General features: G+C 42.8%; 1 protein-coding gene across 4 annotated transcripts in view; it reads left to right on the top strand.

Annotated features, from left to right (window-relative positions):
- PUM3 (pumilio RNA binding family member 3) overlaps window positions 1-16,207 on the top strand; it is a 33,724-nt gene extending 17,517 nt beyond the window's left edge. For all 4 annotated transcript variants that reach the window (XM_077344904.1, XM_077344906.1, XM_077344905.1 and 1 more), the window contains exons 15-18: window positions 1,336-1,558; window positions 3,725-3,812; window positions 7,189-7,279; window positions 10,882-16,207. In XM_077344904.1, coding sequence (XP_077201019.1) covers window positions 1,336-1,558; window positions 3,725-3,812; window positions 7,189-7,279; window positions 10,882-11,014 — 535 coding nt within the window. In that variant the 3' untranslated portion in view covers window positions 11,015-16,207. The remainder of the gene's footprint in view (window positions 1-1,335; window positions 1,559-3,724; window positions 3,813-7,188; window positions 7,280-10,881) is intronic.
- The last annotated feature ends 8,078 nt before the right edge of the window (window positions 16,208-24,285 follow it).

Raw genomic sequence — 24,285 nt, 5'->3', positions numbered from 1 at the left:
ATAGTAGGGGTGAAATGTTCATTAGTTTAAAAACAAGGGCAGTGACTGCATTCAGTCCTCACAAAGTCCTGTTTGCATGTAACTGTTACCAACACAGCTTGCTTCCTACATGTGTCCCCCTCTCCTCCACCCCCGCGCATAGCAAAGCCTTCAGACAAACTTTGCAAACTGGAGCTTGCTTCCTCCCTTCCAAGTAGGATGCTAACTCTTGACACCTTGCTTCAGAATTTGCCATGTATTTATTCTCCCTCCCCAGCTAGTACTCACCTCCCTGTGCCTTTGTGCTTGTGCCTTGGCTCTGTGCCATCCCCCTTTCTCTATGCCCCCCTGCATGGTGTCCCACATCTCCTTCCCTATTTAACTCTCGCTCCTCTGTTCCAAGCCAGGCCTAATTTCCTTGCACACTCTCTCCTCGGTCACCTGAAATCTTTGTTCTGCATCTTTTTCCTGCACACATTCTCTTGCTTCTCCATGGTGACCGTGCGTGCACACCCAGGTGGGTTTCCTGCGGGATAGCTGTGGGTGGCCACAGAATTGATTTAACTAGGAATTGTCAGGTGGCATTTGGTTTAAAATTATCTGCAGTGCCTTTTGGGGTTATTTTGTGTGTTGCATTTTGAAATTTGCCTCTTTAATTTCTCTATCCACTGTGGCATCTAATAATTTTGTAACCCGCCATGAGACAGCTTGTTCGATAGTGGCAGGCAATAAATCAAACACATAAATAAATAATATTGATCTATTTAATTAAGAATAAATAAATTAATAAATAAATAAATAATATTGATCTATTTAATTAAGAAACCTCTCCCCTGCTCCCGGCACATCCTTGATCCTGTGCAGACTTAGAATTGAAAGCCAGGGTCAGAAAGGTGTATGTGGAGGGACACCTGCAAATGTAGCAGAGAGCCCCCATGGGAGGTAAAGGCCAGTCCCATGGGCACTCTCATTGTTACTTACATGGATGGCTGTAGGTAAGAAGTTCTCATGCCTTCAAATAGAAGAATGATTCTCAGAACTGGCAATTCATTATAAATGTGGAAGAAGACACAGAATCGCAGATCTTGCAAATGTGCATAGGCTTCCTTGTTCATTTTTATGGAAGGAATTTTCCACTAGGCATGTTGACCCTACCCCCTTCTTTTACAAGTGCAGCCTCTCTGCACTGCCTAGATATGGTTGTAATGTAAAAATATCATCACAAATTTTGTTAGATTTCTTCAAAAAACAAGTGATGACTTGTTCTAGGAAGAAAATGAAAGGCTGCCTTCAAGCTTGGATTTTATGCAGTTCTCTGTAGTTATGTTGATCATTGTCTTCATGTTATTCCACTAGTAAAAAAGATGTAGATGTTCGACGTCATGAGCTCTTGGAAGCTGTGTCCCCATCTTTATTGAACTACTTGGACCTACATGCTGAAGAAATGGTGATGGACAAAGCTACCTGCATTATGGTGACTGGTATCCTCAAGGCCTCTGTTGGTGACATCCAACCTGCTTTGAACGCTGTAGCTATCCTGGCTGCAAAAGAAATGATTCCAGGAGGTGAAGATGGGCAGGTAATTATCATTTTTGTTTTCTGCTGTTTCTGTGAGGTCTGCCGGGGTTTAGATATTCAGCCAGGCTAAATTAGGAGCCTACTTAATATGAAAGGTGTTTTGTGTCCTTTGCGAAGCTCTTGCATGTCGGATATTGAAGTAAGGAGATCTAGCTGATAAGATGAGTTTGGAATTATGAATTCTCAGGAACTGAAGGATTATGTTTTGAGGAACTCCATATTTAATGTAAATGTGGCAAAGCAGAAGATGAGAGAAATGTTGAAGACCCTGAAATCATTTTTTTTTATCTGTCTCTTGAAAGCTGGGGCATAGAACTTCTTGTACTTGAGTTAGCTTGCTATTCTGCTATAGTCTGTTGTGTTCCTGTAGATGTGAGAGCTGATGAATATGTGCATGTAACTTTATATAAAGAACATCAACAGCATACCTTCTTCCAAATATTGTGTGCAAAGGATCTTGTGACTAAATGGAGTTGGTACAATGGGATGTTTCCACAATGTCCAGTGCTCCAAAAGATATGGTGGCATTCTAAATCTTAAATATATCTTGGTTGTCCATCATGCATTGGGAAAAGTATGGAAGATTCCTTGTGAGGATATATATAATTTACACTCCACTTTTGAATAGAAAAAACACACAATGCAAATAAACCCATAAACAAAGAACACAATTACATTTCTGTTCTGGGACAGTCACACATTCAGTAGCTGGTTCAATTGAGGTCCCAGGCTGTAAGCCATGCACCAAGAGCCAAAGGATGTTTATGGAGCACTTTCAATATGCTTTAGCCCAGGGATAGTCAACCTGTGGTCCTCCAGATGTTCATGGACTACAATTCCCATGAACCCCTGCCAGCAAACGCTGGTGGGGGTTCATGGGAATTGTAGTTCATGAACATCTGGAGGACCACAGGTTGACTACCCTTGCTTTAGCCTTCATCTAGAATTAACAACGTGGATTGTGGACTAAAAAGTGTTTTCATCTTTGGTAATCTTAAAACATGTCTAATGGTAGTAAAATCCTAAATCTGGTGACTTCCTCTCTAAATCAACTCAAGAGGAGCAGGAGACAGAATGGTAAGGTAAAGGTATCCCCTGTGCAAGCACCTAGTCATGTCTGACTCTTGGGGTGACGCCCTCTAGTGTTTTCATGGCAGACTCAATACGGGGTGGTTTGCCAGTGCCTTCCCCAGTCATTACCGTTTACCCCCCAGCAAGCTGGGTACTCATTTTACCGACCTCGGAAGGATGGAAGGCTGAGTCAACCTTGAGCCGGCTGCTGGGATTGAACTCCCAGCCTCATGGGCAAAGCTTTCAGACGGCTGCCTTACCACTCTGCGCCACAAGAGGCTCTTGACAGAATGGTAAAAAGATGCTGATTAATGAGAAATGAAAATAAGTGGCCTAAATTGGGTTTACCCTGTTTCGGATGGTCCAGGCTAGCCCAATCTTGTCAGAAGCTAAGCAGGGTCAGCCTTGGTTAGTACCTGGATGGGAGGCCACTAAGGCCTATTATGCAGCGCCGCTGAAACGGCGGCATAAAGAACGCGGAGGAGAAAGAAGCAAAGCAAACCGCTTACACATGGGACAGAACGCAACAGTGACAAAACCCCAGAGTATCCAATTATGCACGCGGCTAATCCGGAGCCGCTTCTGGTTGCACCCTGGTCCCGGTAAACTCCACTTTCTTCCGCATCTCGCTAACGCGGCTTTTTCGGCAGAATACGTTGACTCTGTGCCTGGTTGCCTCCTGCAGCGTGCATAATTGGTGATTTAACTGCCGCCATTCCACCCCGAATGTGGACCTTCCACTCTGGGCATAATGGGCCTAAGGCATGGTTGCTGACTATGCAGAGGCAGGCAGTGTTATCTCATTTTTTCTTGCCTTGAAAACAGTGCAAGGTTGCCATGTTGGCTGTGACTTGACGGCACTTTCCACCAGCAAAGTGGTTTAATCTAAATCTTTGTCTTTAAATGATATCCTGTTTGCTTATAGCTGATTATTTGGTAAGCAAACAGCATATTTATGCAACTAGGAGACAATAGAAATGCTGTGTGCCTGGAGCACCTTCAATACAGATTGGCTTTCATCTAGTTCTAGTGGCTCAGAGTGTAGCATATTGAAGAGTATAAAGCATTTTGAGGACTTGACTATTCTCTTTTAAAGCTTCATATTGCAGAACATCCAGCAGGTCATCTGGTTCTGAAGTGGTTACTTGAACAAGATGAAAAGATGAAAGAACGTGGCAAAGAAGGTATGTTGGAGAATCAGTGAGTGCACATGCTTTGGGAGCAAATTCAAGGTCATGCAAGTTTCTGACCTGCCTGGCTGACAATTTCATTTATCAAATGGTAGATGAACCCACAAGAGGTTCAGCCATACTGGACTTAATACTGACCAACAGGCAAGAGTTGGTGGATGAGGTGAAGGAGGTGGGGACCCTAGGGGGAAGTGACCATGTCCTCATAGAATTCCTTTTGAGATGGGGAGCCAAGGAAGCTTGTAGCCAGACGCGGATGTTGGATTTTCGTAGGGCAAACTTTAATAAACTCAGAGACATGATGAGTGTCATACCATGGACGAGAATGCTGGAAGGGAAGGGAGCATGTGAAGGGTGGACGCTACTCAGACAAGAGCTATTGCATGCTCAATCAATGACTATTCCAGAAATACGAAAACACTGCAGGAGCTCTAAGAAGCCTATTTGGATGAACAGAGAACTTCAAGAGGAACTAAGAAAGAAAAGGAAAATGTTCAGGAAATGGAGGGAAGGACAGAGCTCTAAAGAAGAGTACCTACAGGTTACTAGGCACTGTAGATCAATCATCAGAAAGGCCAAAGCTGAGAGTGAGCTAAGATTGGCCAGGGAAGCCCATTGTAACAAGAAAAGATTTTTCAGTTACGTGAGGAGCAAACGTAAAGTAAAGGAGGCAATAGGCCCGCTGTTGGGTGCGGATGGACAAACTCTAACGAAAGATGCAGAGAAAGCAGAAAGGCTTAGTGCCTATTTTACATCTGTTTTTTCCCACAGGTCTAAGTGTTTAGGCACATCTAGAGATGGCTGTAGCCAAAGGATAGTGTCTGGGTGGCAGGTTAACATGGATAGAGAGGTGGTCGAGAGGCATTTAGCTGCACTGGATGAGTTCAAATCCCCTGGTCCAGATGAAATGCACCCGAGAGTACTCAAAGAACTTTCCAGAGAACTTGCACAGCCCTTGTCCATCATCTTCGGAACCTCTTTAAGGACTGGAGATGTCCCGGAGGACTGGAAAAGAGCAAACGTTATTCCGATCTTCAAAAAAGGCAGGAAGGATGACCCGGGAAACTACAGACCAGTGAGTCTGACCTCTGTTGTGGGGAAGATAATGGAGCAGATATTAAAGGGAGCGATCTGCAAACATCTGGAGGACAATTTGGTGATCCAAGGAAGTCAGCATGGATTTGTCTCCAACAGGTCCTGCCAGACCAACCTAGTTTCCTTTTTTGACCAAGTAACAGGTTTGCTGGATCGGGGAAATTTGGTTGATGTCATTTACTTGGATTTTAGTAAAGCTTTTGACAAGGTTCCCCATGATGTTCTGATGGATAAGTTGAAGGACTGCAATCTGGATTTTCAGATCGTTAGGTGGATAGGGAATTGGTTAGAGAACCGCACTCAAAGAGTTGTTGTCAATGGTGTTTCATCAGACTGGAGAGAGGTGAGTAGCGGGGTACCTCAGGGTTCGGTGCTCGGCCCGGTACTTTTTAACATATTTATTAATGATCTAGATGAGGGGGTGGAGGGACTACTCATCAAGTTTGCAGATGACACCAAATTGGGAGGACTGGCAAATACTCCGGAAGATAGAGACAGAGTTCAACGAGATCTGAACACAATGGAAAAATGGGCAAATGAGAACAAGATGCAATTTAATAAAGATAAGTGTAAAGTTCTGCATCTGGGTCAGAAAAATGAAAAGCATGCCTACTGGATGGGGGATACGCTTCTAGGTAGCACTGTGTGTGAACGAGACCTTGGGGTACTTGTGGATTGTAAACTAAACATGAGCAGGCAGTGTGATGCAGCGGTAAAAAAGGCAAATGCCATTTTGGGCTGTATCAACAGAGGCATCACATCAAAATCACAAGATGTCATAGTCCCATTGTATACGGCACTGGTCAGACCACACCTGGAGTACTGTGTGCAGTTCTGGAGGCCTCACTTCAAGAAGGACATCGATAAAATTGAAAGGGTACCGAGGAGAGCGACGAAGATGATCTGGGGCCAAGGGACCAAGCCCTATGAAGATAGGTTGAGGGACTTGGGAATGTTCAGCCTGGAGAAAAGGAGGTTGAGAGGGGACATGATAGCCCTCTTTCAGTATTTGAAAGGTTGTCACTTGGAGGAGGGCAGGATGCTGTTTCTGCTGGCTGCAGAGGAAAGGACACGCAGTAATGGGTTTAAACTTCAAGTACAACGATATAGGCTAGATATCAGGAAAAAGTTTTTCTCAGTCAGAGTAGTTCAGCAGTGGAATAGGCTGCCTAAGGAGGTGGTGAGCTCCCCCTCACTGGAAGTCTTCAAGCAAAGGTTGGATACACACTTTTCTTGGATGCTTTAGGATGCTTAGGGCTAGTCCTGCGTTGAGCAGGGGGTTGGACTAGATGGCCTGTATGGCCCCTTCCAACTCTATGATTCTATGATTCTATGATTCTAAGGTGAACGTACTCTAAACAATTGAAACCAACACTATGACCCATTATGCACGGGGGTTTTAGCGCACATTCGGGGTGGAATGGCGGCGACTAAAATCACGGATAACGCACGGAGCCGGCTGCAACCGGCTGCAGCTTCGGTGCATGCCGCCGAAAAAGCCGCGTCAGTGAAACGCGGAAGAAAGCGCAGCTTCCGGGTGAGCGGGGCGCAACCAGAAGCGGCGCCCGGATCGGCGCGTGCATAATCGGTTACTCTGGGTTTTGCCGACGTCGCGCCCCGCCCCGTGTATAACCGGTATGCGTCGCGTCTTCCCCCTCCGCGTTTTCCATGTGACCCGAAATCGCCATTTCGGCGGCCGTGCATAATGGGCCCATGCAAAACATATAACCTGGATTACCTTTTGTGATTCCACACTTCCAAGTTAAACACCTTTCTTCCTATGGGGTTATGCCATTTAGATAGGTACATGAATTATCAGGACCTTCTCAAACATAGTGATGTTCTTCATGATTTTACAAGTATTCATTGGACACCTAGACATCCATGTTCAACTTGTTAAAACTTTTGTCATGTCAGTCATACTTCTGTAACTGAGATCCACAGAGTTGTGCAACTCAATTCTGCACTGCCAAGCCATCTTGACCAGTAGGTTCACAGTCCACACAGCGTAGCTCTTCCCAGAGCAGGTTTTGCTGGTAGCCGTGGGTGTTTTGATGTTCCTGCTATGGATCCTAGCCATTAAATTTTACATACAGGACTTTGTTCAGCAATATTAAAATGCTGGGCCAGAGTGGCAACTAGGCATGCATATTTGGATATATAAATATAGCGCACAGACCAAGTATGGCTGTGTGGATAGTAATTGGAGGTCTTTAAAACAATTGAAAAAGTTTCATAGGTCTATGCAGCCATGTCTGATTTCTACTCTTAACAGCTTGTTTTGCAAGGACATTAGTGGAGCATGTGGACATTGACCATTTGAAGCGCTGGGCAGAAGTCAATCGTGGAGCAATTATTCTTTGTCGGTATGTAGGATCTTTTTTTTGCCTCTAATTAGTATCCATTGAATCCATTTACCTTTTTAATAACAAAAGACCTTTGTTGTAATATACTTTTATGTCTTCCTTGAGTCACACCATTTCCAAGCTTTCTGCGAATTATATAATTTCAGGCAGACAGAAACCTTGTAGCTTTGCTGAGTTTGTTTCTAAGGGGAGATGTTGCTGTGTTCCATTCAAAGAACTTTGCTTTCATGTCACTTGCCTGAAGGCCTGCAAGGAATTCTTTACACCAATTGTGCAGTGTTTCAAGGTATTATTTGATGATACTGGAGGTGATGCCTTACAGTCTAGGGGTTTGGTTTTCAAAAACTAAAGGAGCATCAATTCCAATTTCCGTATTATAGTACTGCATTAACTTCACTGTGACCACATCATAAGGACTCCCCTGTGAATTATGCCTTTTTGGGTAGCTTGTGCTGATTGAGAGACACTGCAGTTCTTACTCTGGAGCCATTCTCTTGTAGTCATTGACACAGGCCTGGAGCCAAGTGGCCAGAGAAGGAACAAGACCTGACCCCTGTTAATAGTTTAACAGTCCAGTTAAACTGAAGTACAGTCATAGCTTTGTTATTTGGTACTTGACAATCCAGAATGCAGAGCCTAGGGAACTGGCTCCACCCCCTCAGTGACCATCTTCAGGTGCACAGACGTCCCTCTCCTGCCTCTCCAGCTGGCCATCTTAATGGCTCTAGCCTTTGCTGGGCTTCTGACACCTCCCAGTGCCAGTTGATGTTCTCCTCAGGCACCATCCTTCCCCACAGCCTGCCTCGAGGTGTTGGGAGGAGTCTCTGCTGGAGGGCTCCTAGGCAGATGTCTAGCTGCTGCCTAGCATGGCTCCATGGAAGATCCCTGCCTGCCAGCTTTGTGGGAGTAGGCTGTTCCCAGTAGTGTGAGGTTTGGTCACAGTGGATTCTTCTGGGTAGGGTAAGCTTGATAATCCAGTACATTCAGTTAACTGGCAGCCACCATTCTTCATGAGTGCTGGATAACAAATGTTCTAATGTAATTATAAAAGCACTTAAATATATTAGGTGCTACACATGAACAAAAATCTCATTGTGTTAGTGCTGAAAGACCAGGATTTCTCTACCAGACTTTCGTGAAACCCTGAAGTTTCTTGACAGCACTGGAAGGGTTTCCTGAATGGTTGGGAATTAATTTTTTATATATATATTAAATTTGTTAAACATTTATCAAGTGATAGAACCATATATGGTAATTAACCTGCCCTCCCCCCCCAATGGCCAATGATGGGCCTTGAGGGGGTGGAAAGGGGAAGCCCCCCAGGTGAGTATGTACATAGCTTTGCTTCTCAACCATATTCTGCCCAATCAAGCCTGAAGAATGTTTCAGGGGTTTCTCAATGGTAAAAAAGTTGGAGACAATTTTTTTTAAATCCTTGCTTTGAAACCACTAAATATGTTGCAAAGTTTATTTTTAATTTTTGCTGTTGGGATCACTATGGTAACAGGTACTTTAAAATGGGAAGTGAGCTCTCAATGAATATATTCACAGAGAATCAGAAATGTAGAGAGAGAAGAAATCTAAATGTCCTCTAATGTCCCTCCCACCTATCAAAAGATCAGTTCTCCCAATCTCTATTATTAGCCTGACATGTTGCTTGAAGAAGTGACTAGGGCCAAGCAAAAAGACTCTTTACAGACAGGGAATACATCTAATAAAAGGAAACTAAGGTGGTTCAAGCCATCTTCAGCTTTAGTTTATCTGCTCCTGCCGCAATAGTCACCCTGACCTCTATGACCGAATAGAAAATACAGATCCCAGGAAAGTAAAATCTGCTTGCAATGGGTCAGCCTTTTTGTGCTTCCTAGGATTCCATCTCTGATTCTTTCAATCACCAGTATTCTGACAGAGAAGAAAATAATATTCCTGACTCTCTAGGTCTCTACAAAAGCATTAGGCTTAAATTAAGCAACTTTTCAAAGATTTATCATTACGGAGTTTATTGCCAACTTGCCAGCTTTCCAGTATAGATCTATATTGTTTTCCCAACTTTTTAGAACTGATCCTTTGCATTTGACAAGAATATTTAATTCTTTTTAAAATCCCTAATCGTGCACACAGCTGTTAAGCAAAGATTTGGGAAGAGCTGCTCTGGCAAATACAGCAAATACGGTTTTTTCCCCTTTAAGAAGAAATGAATTGAATATTGAGTCATTCTTGCCTCCTGGCTTCCTCAAAAGTAGATCTTTAAAAACATTATTTTGGCACAGTGACAATTTCAAATGCACTATCAGTAAAACTAATGGTATTGGATGGCAGTCATACTGATTACTGGTCTTGTTCACTTGTGGTATTTTTGTATGACTTGTTTATGTTTCTGCTCATACTTTTCTGCAATGGGGAAATACCGTATATACTCGCATATAAGCCGAGGCACCTAATTTTACCACAAAATCTGGGCAAACCTATTGACTAGCATATAAGCCGAGGGTGGTAAATGCTCCATCATCACAGGTTCCCATCCAGCCTCCCCCCCCCCCCCAACAAATACAGAGAAGTCAAGAGGATGAATAGCTGCTGGTTTTTGTACCCTGCTTTTCACACATAGAAACCAAAATAATAGTTTGGAATAAGTGATTAAGCAGAGGAAGAAGTGAAGGCAAAAAGGAAAAAAAGATCAGAGTCCTTCAGTCAAACCATTTATGTCCTACAAGCTGCCAAAGCAACAGTTGGCTGGCTGGAGCAGGCTTTTATTTCAATTACTGTATATACCCGCATATAAGCCGAGGAGGGCTTTTTCGGTGTGGAAAAAGGTGCTGAAAAACTAGACTTATACGCGAGTATATAGGGTAGTTGCATAACTGGACATCACTTAGGCTTGTGCTTAATGTGATCTAAAGGTAAAGGTATCCCAAGTGCAAGCACTGGGTCATGTCTGACCCTTGGGGTGACGCCTTCTAGTGTTTTCAGGGCAGACTCAATACGGGGTGGTTTGCCAGTGTCTTCCCCAGTCATTACCGTTTACTCCCCAGCAAGCTGTTATCTAAGGTGACACTAATATTTAGTAACCTTCTCTTAATATTGAAAGGCCTCCCAGTTGCTTTTTTTCAAATAAGCAACAGTCCATCTGCCAAAGTGTGGGGAAGACACCCACACTGAGGTAATACCTTAAGTATCAGCAAAATAGAGAGATCAGCAAATTGGTTTTTATTCTAGCTACATTACAAATATAGCTGCAAAAATCTCTTGACTTGGCCTATCAAGGCTCCAAGTGACTTATCCTGATCACAACACAAGCAGTAATAGATGTTGCAGTCGCAAGGAGGGGAGAATAAAGTTAATTTGCTTTCTCCTTGATTCTTTGCCCAGTACACATGGAGAAGGAAGTGAATTTCCCTATTTCCTCATGAATGGTACAGTCCATGCAGAGCAATAAACAAGGTTCTTCTTGACTCTTCAAGAATACTTTCAGGGAAAACTCTTCAGCTGGATCTAATCCAGTTTGCTGTTTCGGCAAAGGTGGATGTATCCTCAAATTCATTTATTTACATATCAGCGTTTTATCTTAATCTTTGATTTTCGAAACTTTTTCTTCCTTGCAGCCTTCTTCAGAGCTCCGACCAAGAAGTGGCAAATCAAGTCAAAGATGGACTAAAAAGTCTTATTCCAAAATTGAAAAAGACTGAAGATGCCAAAGGAGCAGTGAAAGTACTGCTAGAGAAACTATCATCTTAATTTAAACTTATGAAATGGACATGTTTTAATATGTGTAACCAAATATATCATTTTTCAATAGCAAAAAGAGAATGGGCTAGCTTTCTGGCAACAACCTTGTAATTTTTAATACTTGATCAATTAAATTATTTCAGATGTTGGGTTATCATTTTGGGCAGTTTTGGGGGTTTGTTCAGTCATCTTTTAGTGAGATTGTATTTGAGGCTATGTGAACTGTTGAATTCCATAAATCTGTTCCACTAACAGTGATGCCTTCCTTTGGGGCTCGGAGCTTGTTCTGCCAGGTGAGAATTCCTGGCATCAGTCAGAAGAGTTATCCTCGGCGGAACCAATTTCCAGGATTCATCCATCTGTTTTTCTCCAACTTTCTTTTTACCCATTAGTAGCACCTAATACTGCTTCCCATCATGCCTCCCCATTTAGTGGTTCTCCCCCCCCCCCCGTCTTTTCATTTACTATCCATCACCCCCAAGCTTTTCCTTTCTGAATTAATTCACAGTGCACATTTCTAGAGAAGAAGTGAAAAAGAGTGAGCAGGAGATGGTGGGAATTATTCTTCTAACAGCATGGGTGTAGGCTCAATGAGTTTGGAAGAAAGACTGATTAGAGCATAAGACTGGAGGCTGGGGTACTATGCAGGATATGGGGAGAAGAAGTCTCTCAAAGAGCAGTATAAACATGTGGGATGTCAGCCAGTTTCCCTAGTGGCTCTGATCCAGCTTTCCATGTGTGCTGCCTAAAGACAAGCATGCAGAATTGTGCATAGGAAATGCACCAAGTTAAGGTTTAATGTGGGCTGTAGGAACTGTATGGTGACTCATCTTGGGAATAATTGGCTGGTAAATTCAGATCCCCTGCCCCTCTGTACTCTGAGGCTGGATGCAATGTTAGTTTAAAGTCACAAAATAGCTGCTATGGAAGTTAGAGCCAACCATATAATTTCAGGGAGTAAAGCTAGGCATAATAACTCTAATAATAACCTGTCAACATTTTATGCAGAAGCTCTGTTTAACATGGTGCTTTAAAAAAAATAATGCTTTAAAATATTTTGTTGCGTATACAGTTTGTCTTCAGTTACACATTCCTTTTTGGGTGGTTACAGCTGCTACCAAAGCATAAACATCTGCACAACCAATCAGATCACCAATGGCTAAGCAATAGGAGGAGTGTGCATTCTGCTAAACTGGAGTTTTAAAAATCAGAATAATACCTTCTAAGTATTTTCCAGTAATTCTTTCAGCATGCTATAGATTGGGGCTGAATTTCAGCTATCTGAAATATTCAGGATTGCCAACTTGAATGGCATTTAAAGGGATTGCAGTCCCTTTAAATGCTTTCTGGTGAACTCACCACATAGATAAAGTATTTAAAAGGACCGTGAGTCCTTTAAATGCCTTCAGAGTTCACTTGTGACTTGCAAAAGGCGTTTAAAGAGAGACTGTATTCTTTTTCAATATCTTTTTAACCATTCCACTGAACCCAATGGAGAATAAGGGCACTAGCAGCTATATGTGGGGGGGGAGGTTGAGGAGAGGCACCAGCAGCTATACTGCAAATTTGATGCCTCTATCTCAAAAAAACAGTCCCCCGAGATACCTGTTGATCAGTTCTTCATTATACTGTATAAATTCCCAAATCTGAATACCATGCAGATATTGGGATTTAGGAAATTTTGGGATTGATATTTTTCAGATTCAATATACCCTAACTTGAAAAATTCAATTTTTGTTGTTTGCCTCGCCCTGCCAGGCAAAAGCCCTACCTGTCCCTATACACTTTCTAAAAAGACTTCGTGGGTACCATGCCTGCATGGGCACTATATTGGGGACCTCTGATTTAAATCCTTTGCAATACTGTACACTTAGTAGTAGGAAGAAAAAGCAGGGAAGGCAAACATTTCTTTTAAAAAGACTGAAACTAAAACAGTACATTGTAGGTATACTCTTTCCATTCAATATCAACAGCTGTGGGATGGCCCTTCAGCCTTGTGCAAAACTGGGAGGAGACTTAGCACATGATGAAGAATTCAACCTTTTCGGGACACAAAAATGTGAGTCTGCATATAATGGTATCTCGATAAACCATGTGGTAGAAAACCATGCAATATGGCATGCTACTTCCCTGTGCCTACTGTAGTTTACTGTGATGTATGCAGTGGCATAGTCATAGTTAGCACTGACCAACATTGCTCTTAGACCAGACTAAAATCTATGTGAGCCTAAGGGGGGGGGAGCCCATGAGCTCAGTCCCAGTAGTAGACTGGGTGACTCCTTGTCCTGGATGGACACCAGAGTAGACAGGATTCATGTCCATGTGGAAGTCTTTAATGTATAAATGTGCTCTTTTTAAAAATTTGGCATTTTTGGTAAAATCAGTATTTTCGTTCTGTAAAGAGGAATGCAACTGTTTCCATGGAAATACCTTGTTTTGAACAGTGTGGATCACAGGTGGTTGGTTTCTAAAAAAATTAACTGTGGCATAAATGCCCATCTTTGTTCAGATATTTTTTCATTTCGGGCTATATGCTGCTCAGTTACCTTCACACGTGCAATGCAGAAAAGGGCGACCTGCAATGAAGCACCAGCAGCTTTGCCAGTGTTTGTTCAAGGCACACCACTGACCCCAAAAAGAACTTTGGCTGGGGATGCCTGCCTGCCAGCAAAGCAAATAAGTTTTATTCAGTATCTGAAAATATCAAAAATATATGTGTAAATTAGCTTCAGAATTAACAATGTAACTTTATTTCAGGTTTGGTTGGCATGTTGTGAATAAATTCCTGCCCTGCTTTTTACCTTGGATTGTGACTTGTGAAAATGGACTAATCCTGTGTTTGTTAAGGCTGAGGGTGAAATCTCAACTGCCCACAAGCTCAGAGTTGAGGCAAGGCTAATATGCTCATTATATGCTTGGCACGTATGTGTTAACGTAGCCAAAAGGACTTGGGCTTTTGAGAGCAATCTGTCTACTGATAGGGCAGTGTGATTCTGGCTCTGCCTTTCTACAATCCACTTACACTTTATTGACCTATAAAGGTTAATCTCAAAGAGGCCTACCTGGCAGTGACAAAAAGTGCATCCATTTCAAGAAAGGCCATTGCAGCTCCCTGCTCACACTAAAAGGATTTACTTTAGTGACAGTGAACCTGATAACTTGGATTGGCATCAGCTAAGGAATTTAAAGGCTAGCAAGAATGACTCCACATTCTGTCTTGTCCTATTAGTAACCGGCTTGGAAATGTGAAGTAACATTTGTGAGAGACTACAATGGAGTTGTAAAGAAATTGAAATATTGTTTCAAGGGGCAGCAGGGGTTGTGGAGTGGGATATAGCAAAATGAAAGTAGCTTTTGAAACAATTTTCAGGCTCTCCTACATACATCCAAGCTTATTGTGCATTTTAGCTCAGTAAGAGTATCAAAGGTTTAATCCAAGTAAAGGCAAAGAAGTTTATTTGGAGACAAAGAGAGGGTGCTGAAATTAAGTACAAATCTAATGGGGGAGACTTAAAAGAACTCCAACATTCACAGCAGGTAAAAAAAAAACAAAAATATAAATACCTCAGCTAGCTAGGGCCTGTTTCCTAGCAGCCTAAATATCTCCTAGCAGTGCCTGCCCTTAGAGACCAGTCTCTCTCCCTGTTTTGCGAGCATGGATGGATCAGAAGAGCACAGGGGGAAAACTCAATTTAACACAACCAGATTCGACAAAGCCCAGTGGTTGGTGGCCTTGTTGTAGGTTATTTTAAACCTGGCACCATGCCATCCCATTCAATTAAATCTCTAGCACAGAATGCACTCTGCCCCCTCACCAAATCTGGTGGGGAATCCATAGGCTAGTTGAGGGGAAAGCTATTCACAAGTGCCTCTGCCCTGGTTAATTCTGTGTCAGACTTAGGTCATCTCGATCTTTTCTTGGATGTGATTTCTGTGTAGAGTCAGCTAGTGGCATCCTGGGGTTTTGGTGACACAAGCAAATGAGGGAAAGAGGATTTTAGGAGGGCGTGGCTAACCTGTCATCACAGCTGGAGTGAGATGACACAATGTGGGCTAGGTTTATCACCCCTTCCCCACACTGTGTAGTAGAGTTCTTGTGGTAACTAGTTTCAGGGATATTCCTTTGCTGCTTTTGTGATATGTGTTTTGTCCCTTGAAAGAACTGAAGATGTGCCTTTTCTTTAATCCCATTTAACTAGACTTTCTTTTTTTAAGTCCATATTTCCCTATGCAATTGAGAGTTTCCTGCCCTCAGTTTCTCTTTCCCCATGTTGGTGAGTTTTCTTGTATTGTTGCTGTACTGGTAAATGTGAGGAACTAGTGGGAACTTGTAAAGGCTTGTGGGAATCATCTGATTTCCCCCTCCCTCACTATTTCCTTTTCCTGAAAGCTTCAGAGCCTCTCCCCTTTTCCTGCTTCCTTATCTCCCGGAGTTGCTGACTTCCAGGTGGGGTCTAGTGACGTCGAAACAGAGATCTACCTAAGAAAACTGTGTCCCAATTGTGTGATGGGCTGCAGAGCCAGCCCGCTTGTATGGTAAGAATCCTCAAGGAATTGTGGGGTAGCTCCTCACTTTTCCCTGTATCTCCATCCATGCACTTTTTTTCTTTCCCTCCCACAGGTAACTCCCATATCCTCTTCCCTTTCCCTGCCTCATTCTCTTAATTCTCTGCTCAGCCGTTTACCAACCTTCTTTGATCTGCCTCCCATCTTTACTTATATTTATTGATGTGGGGCTCATCTTCTGGCGGGCCTCATCAAACGGAAATGTAGATGGATGTGACATCTGTTGTCCCGCCCACGAAGATTGGTCAGTTCACCATTAGAAGTTAAGAAGTTCCAAGACAGCTTTACATTCATAAGATAACTGGATCTTTCTATAGAACTGAACTTCAGCTGTGAACTTGGCAAGGCTACTTGTTACTTATTTCCTTGACTTACATGAGTAGCTAAAACTCTATCCTGTAGCTCCTGTCAATGGAATGATCCAGATGGGCCTGTTCAGCACTGGACTTTGTTGCAGTTAGAAATGCAGTTCACATTGTCAGTATTAAAGGAATGACCAGGACTGACTCATGCTGGCTTTTCAGTAGATCCTAGATAAACTTACCTTGTTTATCATGGGTGCTGTTGTGCTTTTGGAAAACTTGTCTCTGCTATCTGTTGTAACTTCCTTTTTGACCCAGTAAAGCTATATGTATATCTGTGTGTGAGCTTTGTTTTTCCCCAGAGAAGATTTACAGACACCACTGGGGGAACCAGGAGATCTAGGAATATCATTGAATTGTTCTGTCCTTTTATGATTTTGTAAATGGACAAAATAGGGCTTTGCTTCATCCCTGCACTGCAGAATGAACTATCAGTCCCTAGGCACTCTATTTCATTAATGTTTAGCAAGGGACTTTATTCCCTAGAAGATTTCCTGAGTTTTTTCATTGTTTTAGATGCCGACTTACTCATATGTATTAAATGTATCTCTAATGCCCACCCCTTATTTCATGAGGTCGCATAGAAATTAAATAATGTTGCTGACTGTTACGATTCTGTGTCCTTTCCATAGTGCCACTTAGGTGCCCTGAAGACACTTTAGGCTGATGTTCATTTAAAAGCTCTTATGCAATAGATCCATGCTGCATTTCTAAATTAAACACACAGCCTGGCTCAAGTCATTGTAAACAATTCCCTTTGTTACTCAAGGTTTGTTATTTGGCAACAGAAATTGCAACTATTCTCTGTCACACCTGTAAAGTGTTACTAACTTATTTTCAAGTGTATTGTGAGAGCTTTGGAGGAAAGTCTCAAAAATTTCATAGTGAGATATGGTGTGTCCCTCTAGGTGTCTTTGGTCTCAGGTCTGCCCACTGCAGAAGGCTGACATTTATAGAGTTCCACTCAGGATCGAATATAACATTGTATTCCCAAAACAGCTCTCCAGTGCCTGCATCTTTGAGTATGAGCCATAATGGCTTAATGTTCTCTCTGGGTCAATAGACTTTCTCTAATAAAGGCATCTTTAGGAAAGTAGAGCTCTTGCTGTTTAATCTATAGTGCTCTCATGCCAGTCACAGGCAAAGCTCTGTCTCTCTACTGCTCATTTCCATATAGTTCCTCTTTCCAACCTCATAACAAGATGTGCCACCAGAAGGCATGCTTCTCACACTCCCCTGACTATTCTGCTCCATTAAATACCAGATATATCCAAACCTCAGGTGAGTATCTCTCATTTTTGGATGCTAAATTCTATAGGAGGGAATTTACACTAGTGAGGTGCCCAGCCTTACCCTGGAGGGACATGTTAAGAAAGTTCCAAGAGCTGAAAATTCTAGGGAGGTCAAGTCCCTTAAACACGTTTCCTTCTGGTGTCCTTTTTTACACCGGCGAGGACCTGGTTATCCCCCCCCCAAAGGGATGCCCCCAGTTGTACAGATAAAGTAAAAATCAAACTCCTATGGAGAGGAAAAGCTCCCATTGCCTCAGAGGTTGCTAAATACTGTGCTCATGTATTCAGTGTATGTGAAAGACAAGGTTATAAATGGTGATGACTTTAAATTTTAAGAATCCTTTTTGTTTACTTTCTTTATACAGAATGCTTGTATTTATCTATTGTATTATGTCGATCAACTTGCCTGGCCAAAGTACTATATTAAATAAATACAAATATAAAACCCACCCTTAATGCACTGTAGAGCATTCCTCTAACTCAGCTTTCTCAACTTTTTTACCATTGAGAAACCCCAGAAGGGGCGCAATCATGCAGAATATGGTTGGGAAGCATAGCTTATAGTTTAGCTTTCATTGCATTGGAGTTCGAGGGCCCTGTTTATTGGGTGACTTGTTCTCAGAAGGTTTGTGGAAGATCAAGGGAAGTGAATGCATTGCAAGTCCGCCCCCCCCCCCCCAAAAAAAAATTGGGTGTTATTCAATGTAGGTCTGTACCAATTTTGATGTTGGGGATGAAGAATCACTTTCAAGGGGGCTGAAATGTACTTTTTCATGGCTATGAACAGCCACAGTCTCCTCTCTTCAGCTACTTGAAGCTCTGTTTTTAGGACTTTTCCTCCTTTTCTACAACTTGAAAATGTTGCCATGAGACTAAGTAGTGTTGGGACATGATAAAATCACTAAGGCCAAAAGAAGTAAATTAAGAGCCAGAGCATTGATGAGTAAGAGAACACTTTTGCTGCATCTCAGTGTTATCCCTGAAAAGATTGTTGCAGGGATCATTTTGATGCAGTCGTGCCTCCATGTGATATGGTTATTGCAGTACAAGGCCAATCAGTAGGAAGTCAGGGATGAGCAGAAGTGTGGTTTTATATACCCTATACTACCATTTAACAGTGCCTTGGTTCCTGATCAAGAGATAGCAAAACCTAACCTGTAGTGTTCCCATCTCTGTAGAACCTGGCTTTTAAATCTGAGCTACTAATAGGGAAAATTTTCATGCCACAACATTGAACAGTGCTAACAACATTCTGGAATTTCTCTTATTTGCACAATAGAAGGGGAAAGAGCACTTGCACAGGCTGATCTTGGATCTTTTCAGTGAAAAGTGGATCCCTGAGAGCAGGCAGGCAAGGAAGCAACGTGTAATGAATGCCTGTGGAAGTGGAGGGCATGATTAGCATTACGGATTTTTTTTTAAGTTTGGATATTTGCATGGATCAAGAATCAAGTGAAAATTCAGAAGAGTTGTTTTTTATTCTACCTCTTCCCTCTGCCCTAAGGATTCTCAAATTGGCTTTCAATCGTCTTCCCTTCCTCTCCCCACTGCAGACATGCTGTGAGATAGGTGGGGCCGAGAGAGCTCTGAGAGAACTATGACTGGCCCAAAGTCACCCAGCTGGCTGTGTGGAGGAGTGGGGTATCAAACCCAGTTCTCCAGATTAGAGGCTCTACCATGTTGGCTGTCATATAACAGACCAGCATCACTACTGGCCCAATTGCTTTACAGACTTGCATTCTTGGTGTTCTTTTCCCACCTCCCCAGTGTGATTCTTCGTCAAGGGATCAATAAAGATTGTCCTCCTGTAACATTTGATAGTGGATGTTTTGAAATCTCTCTGGTAATATTTAGCATAAGAACACTTTAAGCTCATACTGTCAAATGTCTTTTCAGCTTGTTTCTCTGTAAACTATAGCCAAGCCGTATAACTTGAAACATTTGCTGCAAAATAGGTCTTACTGAATCCAAAGGGTTATATTTCCTAGCGTGTGTATGTAGGACTGAACTTTAGGGAGTTACCAATATGAGCACTTCAGATGCTTTTATCTCTTCTCCCCAAGCCCAGTTTAAGTATCTGCAGGTGCCTAACAAAGAATCTGCTGGTTCGATACGATCAAAGCCAACACAGGGATGTCCATGAACCAACTAAAAGAAGCAGTCATTGATAGAGACGAGTGGTGCAAACTTTCTTATAGAATCGCTGAGGGTCGGACAGGACTGAACGGATGACATCATCATCAACAGAGCACAACTAGTGCTATTACTTGGACTGCACAAGTAACAGCAGGACACTCCTTCCAGGGAAACAACTGACACCTTCACTTTGTGGAAAGCATTCCTTGAACCTTAGTGGGACATACAATCATAACGCTCCAATATCTAAGGGGACTTATGCGACTTGTGGCTAGTGCAGACAGGATGTTAGGGGGAGCATTGAAGGGTGGCTGTGGGGCATGTGGTTCGGGCGTGGGGGTCATGGCTGCCCGGGGTCACAACTAATCCATGGTGGGGAGGCACCACATGGGGCCCTGAAATCGTGGGGCCTGTAGCATGTGCTACATGGATAAACCTCTACTGCTTTTCCCATTACAGCCAGTGCTGCTTTAGCCTGATGATGACTGAAGGAAATTCTCCACTCACTCACATTGGCCTTCTTGTTAATATGCTTTCTGCTGCTGTTCCCTAGCTGACTGGAGAGCCTCCATCAGCCCTGCCATAATCACAGGACCACTTTTTAAAATTAAAAGGATCTCTGTGTATGAAACCATGGGGAGGGCAGGTATTTAAAGGGAAGAATGTTCACATTTAATCAGCAAGTGTTCTCACAAATGGTGTCTGTTCCACATACAGTGAAAAAAGGGTTGATAGAATGCCTTGTCTTTTAAAATGCCTTTTCCAAGCTAACCAAATGAGAGCAAATTTAGTCACCCTTCAGTTCTCAAAATTCCTGATTGTGAGTGCCTATCAGCCATTTCACAGCACAATCCTAAGAATGTTTACACAGGTATACGTCCCATTGAGCTCAGTGGCATTTACTCCTTTGTTTAGTGTTCTTAGGATTGCAGCCACTGGCACGTGGATGCCAAGACCTCAGGTTCACACCTGCCATAACCCTGAAAGTATAAGGATGAAATGAGATATTCCCATCAAACCAGCCCTAAATTCCTTAGACAGCCAGTTTGGTGTAGTGGTTAGGAGTGTGGACTTCTAATCTGGCATGCTGGGTTCATTTCTGCAGTCCCCCACATGCAGCCAGCTGGGTGACCTTGGGCTCGCCACGGCACTGATAAAACTGTTCTGACCGAGCAGTAATATCAGGGCTCTCTCAGCCTCACCCACCTCACAGGGTGTCTGTTGTGGGGAGAGGAAAGGGAAGGCGACTGTAAGCTGCTTTGAGCCTCCTTTGAGTAGAGAAAAGCAGCATATAAAAACCAACTCTTCTTCTTCGAAAGTACAAACATTACATTGTACACATCAAGATACGCTTTCTCAACCAGAGTTTCATGAAATCCAGGAGTTTCTTGATGGCCTTGGAAGGGTTTCCTGAGTAGATGGAAGTTAATTAATTTTTATATGTTTTTAAAATTTGTTAAATGTTTATTGGGTGATATGATTGCTCATTCTGTTGATTCTCCAATCACATCTGGAAACAAAGAATCATGTATCAAGAATGCATTTGTATTTTTCTGTAGATGCTTCTAGCTCTTTACTTTGTGTTCCGTGCGTGGTTACATACTTGTTGTTGTTGTTATGTGCGAAGTCGTGTCCGACCCATCGCGACCCCATGGACAATGATCCTCCAGGCCTTCCTGTCCTCTACCATTCCCCAGAGTCCATTTAAGTTTACACCTACTGCTTCAGTGACTCCATCCAGCCACCTCATTCTCTGTCGTCCCCTTCTTCTTTTGCCCTCGATCGCTCCCAGCATTAGGCTCTTCTCCAGGGAGTCCTTCCTTCTCATGAGGTGGCCAAAGTATTTGAGTTTCATCTTCAGGATCTGGCCTTCTAAAGAGCAGTCAGGGCTGATCTCCTCTAGGACTGACCGGTTTGTTCGCCTTGCAGTCCAAGGGACTCGCAAGAGTCTTCTCCAGCACCAGAGTTCAAAAGCCTCAATTCTTTGACGCTCGGCCTTCCTTATGGTCCAACTTTCGCAGCCATACATTGCAACTGGGAAGACCATAGCCTTGACTAAACGCACTTTTGTTGGCAGGGTGATGTCTCTGCTTTTTAGGATGCTGTCTAGATTTGCCATAGCTTTCCTCCCCAGGAGCAAGCGTCTTTTAATTTCTTTGCTGCAGTCCCCATCTGCAGTGATCTTGGAGCCCAGGAAAATAAAATCTGTCACTATCTCCATTTCTTCCCCATCTATTTGCCAGGAATTGAGAGGGCCGGATGCCATGATCTTTGTTTTCTTGATGTTGAGTTTCAAGCCAACCTTTGCACTCTCCTCCTTCACCCGCATCAACAGGCTCTTTAGTTCCTCTTCACTTTCTGCCATTAGAGTGGTATCATCTGCATATCTGAGGTTGTTGATATTTCTCCCTGCAATCTTGATCCCAATTTGTGACTCCTCTAATCCCGCATTTCTCATGATGTGCTCTGCATACAAGTTAAATAGGCAAGGCGACAGTATACAGCCTTGCCGAACTCCTTTCTCAATTTTGAACCAGTCAGTGATTCCATGTTCAGTTCTCACTGTTGCTTCTTGACCTGCATATAAATTTCTCAAGAGACAAATAAGATGCTCTGGTATTCCCATCTCTTTAAGAACTTGCCACAATTTGTTGTGCTCCACACAATCAAAGGCTTTAGCATAGTCAATGAAGCAGAAGTAGACGTTCTTCTGGTACTCCCTAGCTTTCTCCATGATCCAGTGTATGTTGGCAATTTGATCTCTAGTTCCTCTGCCTCTTCGAAATCCTGCCTGTACTTCTGGAAGTTCTCGGTCCACATATTGCTGGAGCCTAGCTTGTAGGATTTTGAGCATAACTTTGCTAGCATGAGAAATTAGTGCAATGGTGCGGTAGTTTGAACATTCTTTGGCATTGCCCTTCTTTGGGATTGGAATGTAAACTGACCTTTTCCAATCCTGTGGCCATTGTTGAGTTTTCCAAATTTGCTGGCATATTGAGTGTAGCACTTTTACTGCATCGTCCTTTAAGATTTTGAATAGTTCAACTGGAATGCTGTCACCACCACTAGCTTTATTGTTGCTCAGACTTCCTAAGGCCCATTTGACTTCACATTCCAGGATGTCTGGCTCCAGGTCAGTAACTACCCCACTGTGGTCATCAGGGATGTTAAGCTCGCTCTTGTATAGTTGTTCTGTATAATTTTGCCACCTTTGTTTAATCTCTTCTGCTTCTGTGAGGTCCCTACCATTTTGGTCCCTTATCATACCCAACTTTGCATGAAATGTTCTCTTCATATCTCCAATTTTCTTGAAAAGATCTCTGGTCCTCCCCATTCTATTGTTTTCTTCTATTTGTTTGCACTGTTCATTTAAGAAGGCATTCTTATCTCTTCTAGCTTTTCTCTGGAATTCTGCATTCAATTGGGTGTATCTTTCTCTTTCTCCCTTGCCTTTCACTTCCCTTCTCTCCTTAGCTATTTGTAAAGCTTCCTCAGACAGCCATTTTGATTTCTTGCATTTCTTTTTCTTTGGGATGGTTTTAGTTGCTACCTCTTGTACAATGTTGCGAACCTCCGTCCATAGTTCTTCAGGCACTCTGTCTATCAGATCTAATTCCTTAAATCTATTTGTCACCTCCACTGTGTATTCGTCGGGGATATGATTTAGTTCATACCTGAGTGGCCTAGTGCTTTTCCCTACTTTCTTCAATTTAAGCCTAAATTTTGCAACAAGAAGCTCATGATCTGAACCACAATCAGCTCCTGGTCTTGTTTTTATTGACTGGATAGAACTTTTCCATCTTTGGCTGCAGAGCACATAGTCAACCTGGAAGTGATATTGCAGTGCTGCTGATGGCCACTCTCCATATCCCCTCCCCTTAGTCTCCTGCCAGTTGCCCGGCTGCACTCAAGAGCCTGAGATGAATCCTGGATGAGCTAAGAGTCAGGTAAACAGGTATTTCCTATGATCTTTTCCCAGCTTTTTGCTGATTGTTAACAGGCGATGCAAAGTAACTGGTAGATAACACAACAACTAATGTGTTTGATTGGCATGATGAGCAAATGTTTCCATAATATTCAAATTAGACTTTCTGACTTTAGGGGAATGTGTCTATGGCAGCCCCTTATAAACCAGGTCTTTTTATACAGCTTTTAGCCCTCACGCTCCCAAGCAACCTTGTACAGTTGTCTATAGATTCAGTTAAAGTGTACAAACATTTCTCTCTGTAGAAAAGAAGATTTGCAGTGTGTGTAGTATAGTGTAAAATGTACACCCACTGAAAGGGACACCAGTAATCTATCACGCTGTTGTTCAGCTGCTAGAGAGGCAGTTTGGAGGGAGTGATAGAGCCAATTTGCATCCTGTCATCGTCATTCCCCGTGCAAAAGCAGCAAGGAATCTTGTGGCACCAGAGCTAACAGATGTAGTGTGGCATAAGCTTCTGTGAGCTACAGCCTCCTTGCTCAGGGGCACGAAGCATTATCTTCTGTGAGTCAACTGATTTCAAAGACCATAAGAAGCAAGGGGAGCCATAGATCCATGGTGTTTGCATGTCAGATTTCTGCTAGAGGTGCAAGTTATTATTCATATCCATATTCTATAATATCTGCATATGAAAAGGAATGCACAACACAAAATCATACATGTGCCCCAATTCCGCTCTGTACCGCCCAAAACCATTATTACATGTACACATTCAGACTGTTTTTGTGTGCCACAGGGGCACTCGCCAGCTCTTTCTGGTTCTGTTAAGCGCATGGCTCTAAAAGCTGTGTTTGAAGTGAGAAACAGCAGATGGTCTTGTAACATATATTGGGGAAGGAAAGAGAAGTGGTGAAATCATTTGTTTCCATTGGATAGACAAGTGAGGACTCCCATGTGTACCAAGCAGCATTAGCTTTTGCAGATATTTCACTAGTCTGA

This window comes from Paroedura picta, chromosome 7, assembly GCF_049243985.1.
Source record: "Paroedura picta isolate Pp20150507F chromosome 7, Ppicta_v3.0, whole genome shotgun sequence".
NCBI lineage: Eukaryota > Metazoa > Chordata > Lepidosauria > Squamata > Gekkonidae > Paroedura > Paroedura picta.
This window is presented reverse-complemented; position numbering and strand designations above follow the sequence as displayed.